The following is a 7,500-nucleotide window of genomic DNA, read 5'->3' on the forward strand; positions in this document are numbered from 1 at the left end:
TAACTGGTTCAACGCAGCTGCCATATTTGACAATTTTTCAAAGTTTTTTTATCGTAGCAATTAAATGGCGACTTTAAACGATGCACGATGTCGTCGACATAGTAGTATACATATATTTTTTACGATTCGTGTCAATTTTATTCGACCGTTTTAGGACATCGACAAAGCCAACGACGGAATCCTTATAGGTAAAACTCGTCTTGACTGTTCCTGTATGATGTGGGTCGCCATCTTGTCTACCTACACACACACACACACACACACACACACACACAGAAAGAGATACATAAACACATACATACATAATTTTGTACCTTTACATCAACGTCAGACAAAGTGTCCTGATTCTTATCTCGGGTTTGTAAAGAATATTTCAAGTCTTATCGATATTGTAAAGCGTCTTAACAGAAAGGAAAAAAAAAAAAAGAAAAAAAAGAAGAAAAAGAAGGAAAGAAAAGGAAACTCACTTTCTAAAGAAATTTATTCTTTCGATCTTTCGTCATGACCAACTAACCAGTAAGTACATTTATTGCACTCAGGTAGAAAATATTCAATGGTTTGTAAATACTTAAACGTACCATCGGTAGTCGAAATATTTTTATATTGATCCATAAATCTATCATATTTTCTCTTTTTCCTCAGATTCTTCGTGGTCATATGTTTTAACAAAATATACACTTTCGTAGAATTTTCTTGACAGACAGAAAGAAAAACAGAAACAAATTGTCTTGACAAATCCGATTAAGATTTTAAATGACTTCGAATTAAGATCTATTACTTTGAGATCTTTTATTGTCTGATTTTATTTGTTCTCGTAATAAGCGAAATAAAACATCACCGAGGTTTATTTAATTTTTAAACGAGTTTTCACAAATCCGTAGATTTTGTCGAATAACATTCACAAATAATGAATAATACATTTTTGTTGATCTTCGTGATGTTAGAAGAAAAAGACAAAGAAAAGGGAAAAAAATTTTCGAAGAGACATTTTCAAAGAAAATCTATAAAATTGAGACATTAAAACATATTAACTATTGACATATAAATCTTATCAGCAATCAAGAGGATTGGCTTTACTTACGTCGTTGCTTACATTTAAGGACTGGTTAAAAGAAAATCGAAAGAGTATGAGCAAACACATCGAGTTATTTGAAATTCTTTGAGGCTTACGTCCGACAGGATACAGTTAATGTAAATGAATGATTGTTCATATTTATAATGCATTAGTTCGCCTCGAATACAAATCGTTTATTACTAAATTGGGAAACATCTATTCCAATAAAAAAAAAAAAAAAAAAAAAAAAAAAAAGTATTCTTTCGATTATAACATTTCGATAAATATAAATTGAGTGGATAAACTCTTATGATATCATCGTATAAAAATATTACATTTTATTTTCAATCATTAAACATTTCTAAGAAATTAAAAGATGTTTATTTAGAAACGTTTCTAAGAAATATTTCTAGAAAGGTTAAAAGTTATTTGAATAGAATAATGGCATCGTAAATGTTCGAATAAAAGACGAAAAACCTTGAGACAACGCCCAGAAAGTGAGATTTTCATTCTTCAAAAAGAAATTCCAAAAAAGAGAAACTCAAACGTTTCCAAAAGAATCGTAAAATATTTCTATACAAACGAAATCCATTGTAATCGTATGAGAGACAACGTTAAGACGTAGTACAGGTTTATGATGTAGGAAGCGATGAAAATCGAGTACGACCCATTGACCGATTTCATTAAAATTGAAGCCCGAGGGCTCTCAACAGGTTGATCGAACATACACGTTCGATTATTTTAACGATACGATTCGCGTGATACGAAAGCGCAAGCGCGTTTAGACTCGCGGGTACGAAGCCGATTGGTCAGCGATAGATCGAGCAATTGACTTCGTGTCGTTTCGTTGATCTTCGACTCTTATCGTATCGGCTCGCGCGCGTTCCGTGGATCCCGTCGATCAGAAAGTACGCGCCGTGTTGCGGACAGTATCGCGGCCGCTACGCCAGGCACGCAACTATATTACGCGGGAATTTATCCTTTTTTTTTCTCTCTCTTCCTCTTTTTCTTCTTCTTCTCCCTCTGCTTCTTCTTCTTCTTCTTCTTCTTCTTCTTCTTCTTTTTATATTTTTATTTTTCCTTTCTTGTCATCTTTAAGAATTCTAACGTTCGAGTGCTCATTTTTTTCTTTTCGTTTTTTTTGTTTGCTTTTTTTTTTTTTTTGTTTCCCCTTTTTCCTCGTAAAAACGTCGTCCTCGTTAATTCTTTTAATAAGAATTTTGAATAAGAATTTTTATCGAGAAATTTGCGATCTTTCGTTTCTTTCTTTTTCTTTCTTTTTTTCTTTTTTGAACAAACAGTTTAAAAAAAAAATTTGTGATTTACTCGAGTCGATCGAAATAACAGGTGAGTTAATACCGATTTGTTTCTCTCTCTCTCTCTCTCTTTCTCTCTCTCTCTCTCTCCTGTATTTCGTTAATTAATTTATCTATCTAACATTCCACGCGTTAGAAAAGAGATTTGTAAAAAAAGAAAGGAAAGGAAAAAAGACAAACAATTGTTTCGATGCAATAAGAATATTTAAACTTTCGAGAAAATTTGTCCATTATTTTGCGGTTAACTTTTCCTAACAAACGATAGATATTGTCGGCCAGTTACGTAATTTACCGTGTACGGTAGAAACGATGGGAATCTTCTCAGTTGCATTCAATGCGAAATGCTGACACGTTCGGAGTTTTCAATGTAATGAAACGACACGAAACAACATGACACATGTTTCTTTGGAACGTTCGATTATATCACGATCGATCATTTATACTGAATGAGATTACAAGAATGAAATAACACCGAGAACAACGAGATCGAAGAAAAATTTTGATATTTCAATTGATCCGAATGACGATTACGAGAATGATGAAAAAAAAAAGAAAAAAAAGAAAAAAGAAAAAAAAGGAACGACGAAAATTAGCTTAGAAAACATTTCGACAAATGCCAAATATATATCACTTTTTTCTTTTCTTTTTTTCTCCTCACTTCAGATATTATCCGTTCTTCTACGAATTTGTTTTTCTTTCATTTTTTTTTCTCCTTTTCGCACGATTTAAATTTAATGGTGCAAAAAGATCCGCAAAAGTTCGCGCTTATTTATTTTCATTCAAAATGGCGACGTCCTTGGAGAGGTCACGTGTTCAGTGTCGCACCCATATCACCCACGACAGAGTCCATCCGAATGTCCACCTGCGTGCTCCGCTTACCAATCCGCTTGTCGTCCTCTACCGCGCATTCAAATCACTGGACTTTGCTATACGATGATTCAGTTCGCTTACTATATTAACTATACCTTTAAAACACCTATGAGAGATTCTTTATGATGATTATTATTATTAAAAAAAATTATTATTATTATTATTATAAAGAAACAGAAGAAGAAAAAAAAAATATATATATATATATATATAATATATATAAAAGATTAGAAAAAAATTCATCAAAATTTCATCAAAAAATTGATTCCGACGAGTTTGAACAATTTGCTTTCTTTATTCTATCAATTTTTTCTTTTCAATGAGAATTATTAAAAAAAAAAAAAAAAAAAAAAAAAGAAAAGAAAAAAAATGGAATAGAACAAATGCGCGATGTTTAACTCAAACACGATTACGGTATAGTAAACGCATCAATTACGTCAAGTTGAGTAATCAAACACTACTATGAAGCTCTCTCTCTCTCTCTCTCTCTCTCTCTCTCTCTCTCTCTCTCTCTCTCTCTCTCTCTCTCTCTCTGTTTTTGTCTGTCTCTCTGTCTGTTTGTCTCTCTTTCTCTCTCTCTCTCTCTCTCTCTCTCGCCCTTGTCAAGTTATTTGGTTTGATACGCATGACGCATTACTGACGTCACATGCATATCCTACAAATACAATAAAGTAATAAAGTTAACATGATCTTTCTTACTGTAATTGATAAAGAACATGTGTGCCATTTAATAGAATAATCATATAATCGTTATGATGTATGTTAGATCAATCTCGAATCTCAATGTTCGTATTATTCCGTCATCATTTTTTTTATTTTTTATTTCTTTTTTTTTTTTTTCTTTATATATTCTTTGTAAATCGATTGTATGATTCCCTTAAAACGAAAATATTATTCAAATTCTTTTACGTAAAGTTCCTAATAATATCTATCGAATAGAAAAGAGGAATAGGAAAGATAAACAAATGAAGGAAAAAAAAAAAGAAAAAAAAAAAAGAAAAGAAAAAAATAAAGAAAGAAAGAAAAAGAAAGAAAGAAAGAAAAAGAAGAAAAAAAAAAAAAAGATCTGAACGCTTACGTACTTGTCCCTGGCGCGACAGGGAGAGCACGTGCGTAATTTCAACCGCAAGGACGCAAGTGAACACTGGCGTAGAAATAATTTATTTATTTTACATGATGATCCATTCGAAGATCGACCTTTTCATATATTATTTTTTACTCGACGATAAAGAAAGAAAAAAGAAAAAAAAAAAAAAAAATAGGATGAAAGATCGTACAGTACAATTTCAAAATTGTAACTACGTTAAAGCTAATAAAATTTCAATATGGTCGCCATGGCGTTTTAATACAGACTATCAGTTTTATAATTTTTAATGCTTCATATTGAATAAATATAAAATAAATGGGATTAATATAAAAAAAAAAAAAAAAAAAAAGAAAAAAAACAATAATTATAAAAAAAGAATGACAATTTACATAATAGTAATAATAATTAATAAAATTGAACAAGAGATAATTAAATAATGTTCAAATAATAATGCTTAGATAAATGATAATGAAATGAAATAACATATAGCTAATAAAATTATTATCTATCGACAAATAACAATATTATATACGATAAGATAAATAAATAATAAACGTAGAGAGTAATCAAATAAATGAATGAAAAAAAGTAAATAATAATAATATTTTAGATATCGAAAAATATCAAACGTTATAATTTATTAAATCGTCGTCGTCGTCGTCGTCGTTGTCGTGATAGACCGAAGAAAATATTTCTTATACGTATGCATAAGAAGATCGTTTGTTCCGAATGATCGCGCCAATGAGATCCAAGGATCGAGTAGTCGATCGTGGCATACGCATGTCTTTAACCATCTCGATATCGTATCGCAGTCCATATCGAGGTGGCCAAGACCACAGGCCCGCGTGCCACTTGTGGCCTTCGACTTCCATATAGAGTCTTCCGATGAATTATTACGCCTCGCATCAACATTATGCGATGGTGAGAGTGTATGCAACGATCTATGGGAACGACGCACGTATATGGATGCATTTTGTAGGAGAGAGATAGATAGATAGATAGAGAGATAAATAGAGAGATATAAAAGGATATATAGATAATAGAGAGAGCCATTTTTGCGTCGTACAAAATCGATCAAATTGCGTATGCCAAAATCAATGTCTATGTCAAAATAAAAACAAAACAAAACAAAAAGGAAAAAGAAAAGAAAAGAAAGGGAAAGAAGAAAAGGACGATTTGTCTAATAGTAATAATAGATCGAAATAAATTTTTATAAGATGTATAAAGAATTCCTTTTTTTTTCCGTTTGTTTGTTTTTTTTTTGTTTTTTTTTTTTTTTTCTAACAAACAATTTGTTCTCTTTCACGTTTTCAGATTGTTTTGATTTACGAAGGTGGATTATAAAGGATAGAATTAGGTACAATAGAGAGATGACTTTGTGATGGAGGTGATTTCGACACGGCGATATGAGGTCCGACCACCACCTACGACTAATCATCATGGAATCGTTGTAAGTATATATAAAAATATACGTATGGATAAGTATCAATGAACAAGATAATTGTAAGATTAGAAAAAGATAAATGATTGTCGTCGATGTCGTACAATTAAATCATTTAAGTTTAAAAATTATTTTCTTTTTTTTTTTTTTTAGGTTGACCCTGAGAATTCCGTGGCATTGGTCAAAGAAGGTAAGCTCTTTGAGATACACATGTCTGATAACACGTAAAAGATTGTCGATTAATTTCGATTTTTTTTTTTTTTTTTTTTTTTTGACACGACCTCTTTCAATCGAATTTCTATCTTAAATCGTTCATCTAACATCGTTCAGATATTTAAAATATCTTTAAAGATAATTTTATAATTTTTCATTTTATCAATTTATCAGACACCATTGTTGTACATTAACAAAATAGAAAATTGTTAATGGTTATGGCGTACTTGGAAAGAAAAAAAAGAGAACATGGAGAGAAAAAAAAAAAGAAGAAAAGGTGTTTCTAAAGATTTTGCAATCTTTTTTGCAATTAGTAGAATAATTCACATCTAAGAGTTACCACATTGATGGGGGTATACGTCGTCCATTAAAAGTATTAGCTTGAACCTGTTAAATGTAAATTGTTGTTGATTATTCTAATTGATCTGATGATAGGCACAAAATGTTAAAGTAAATATTTCGATATAGTCATAACGGTTATATTTAGGTTCATAGAAGATGACGATGATGAAAGAAACTCAGGTAGTAACTTCCGATCGTTATCGGGTTCTTCTCTTGTGCACTCAACTCTGAAAAGTTATTTGTGAACTCTGTAGTTAAACGTTGAGACAAAACGTACCTTGCCAATCTCATTCTCTCTCTCTCTCTCTCTCTCTCTCTCTCTCTCTCTCTCTCTCTCTCTCTCTATCTTTCTCATATTTTACATCCATTCATTTCGAAGGAGGAAATTGGTTTTGCAAAACACAAAGAGCTTTTAAAAAATGTAATTTTCAAAGGGAGAATACCAACCTTTTGCTTCCTGTTCACAGAGGAATGGGAGACACGTAAGAAAAAAGAAATCACGACGACGAGACAAATAGAGACCAGAGTAAAGAGACAAGTTGTATTAGAGGATGGTGAGGTCGTCGTTGATACTGGCCCATTTGTTACTACGAACACAACCGAGGACGTTGAACAACAGGAACATACTACCGAAGAAGTGAGAATTTTATTATCAAATATTTTATTATACATAACATAATAAAAAAAAAAAAAAATCATCATCATTTTCGATTTAATTTAAACATTTAATCCGATCAAAATTTATTTCCTTTTAAATAATAATATACAAATGATGTATTAAAGAAAGAATGAAAAATAATGAAGTAATTAATTCGTCAATCGACACTAACGTGAGGCATAAAAAGGAGAGAAAAAAAAACATTGTTAAATATTTAACAAAAATAAATCTATATATTTCATAATTGATTGATAATATATAGATTTGTTTCTTTATACAAATTCAATAATAATAATAATAATAATAATAATAATAATAATAATAATAATAATAATAATAATAATAATAATAATAATAATAATAATAATGTCATTGGTATTTCAATAGGATCTTATTAAATTTTGTTCGAATGAAAGGAAATATTTAACAAACAAAAAATAAATAAATAAATAAAAAAAAATAAAAAGAAAACGATTTATACATTTTAGAGAAGAACAACCGGGGATCAACCGCAAGAGG

At 30.5% G+C, this 7,500-nt stretch overlaps 1 protein-coding gene across 6 annotated transcripts in view; it reads left to right on the plus strand.

Annotated features, from left to right (window-relative positions):
* Positions 1-2,056: 2,056 nt before the first annotated feature.
* Positions 2,057-7,500, plus strand: part of chas (chascon) — a 12,782-nt gene continuing 7,338 nt past the window's right edge. The window contains exons 1-5 of one of the 6 annotated variants that reach the window (XM_035869114.2): positions 2,057-2,401; positions 5,642-5,777; positions 5,922-5,958; positions 6,791-6,960; positions 7,470-7,500. The exon at positions 7,470-7,500 is cut by the window's right edge and continues 143 nt beyond it. In XM_035869114.2, the coding sequence (XP_035725007.1) occupies positions 5,709-5,777; positions 5,922-5,958; positions 6,791-6,960; positions 7,470-7,500 (307 nt within the window). In that variant the 5' untranslated portion in view covers positions 2,057-2,401; positions 5,642-5,708. Of the gene's footprint in view, positions 2,402-5,023; positions 5,249-5,271; positions 5,411-5,641; positions 5,778-5,921; positions 5,959-6,790; positions 6,961-7,469 lie in introns of those variants that run through there. The other 5 variants (XM_035869113.2, XM_035869115.2, XM_035869109.2 and 2 more) reach the window with 5 other exon arrangements.

The sequence above is a fragment of the Vespa mandarinia genome, chromosome 24, assembly GCF_050613455.1.
Source record: "Vespa mandarinia isolate Hongniang chromosome 24, ASM5061345v1, whole genome shotgun sequence".
Taxonomy (NCBI): Eukaryota; Metazoa; Arthropoda; class Insecta; order Hymenoptera; family Vespidae; genus Vespa; species Vespa mandarinia.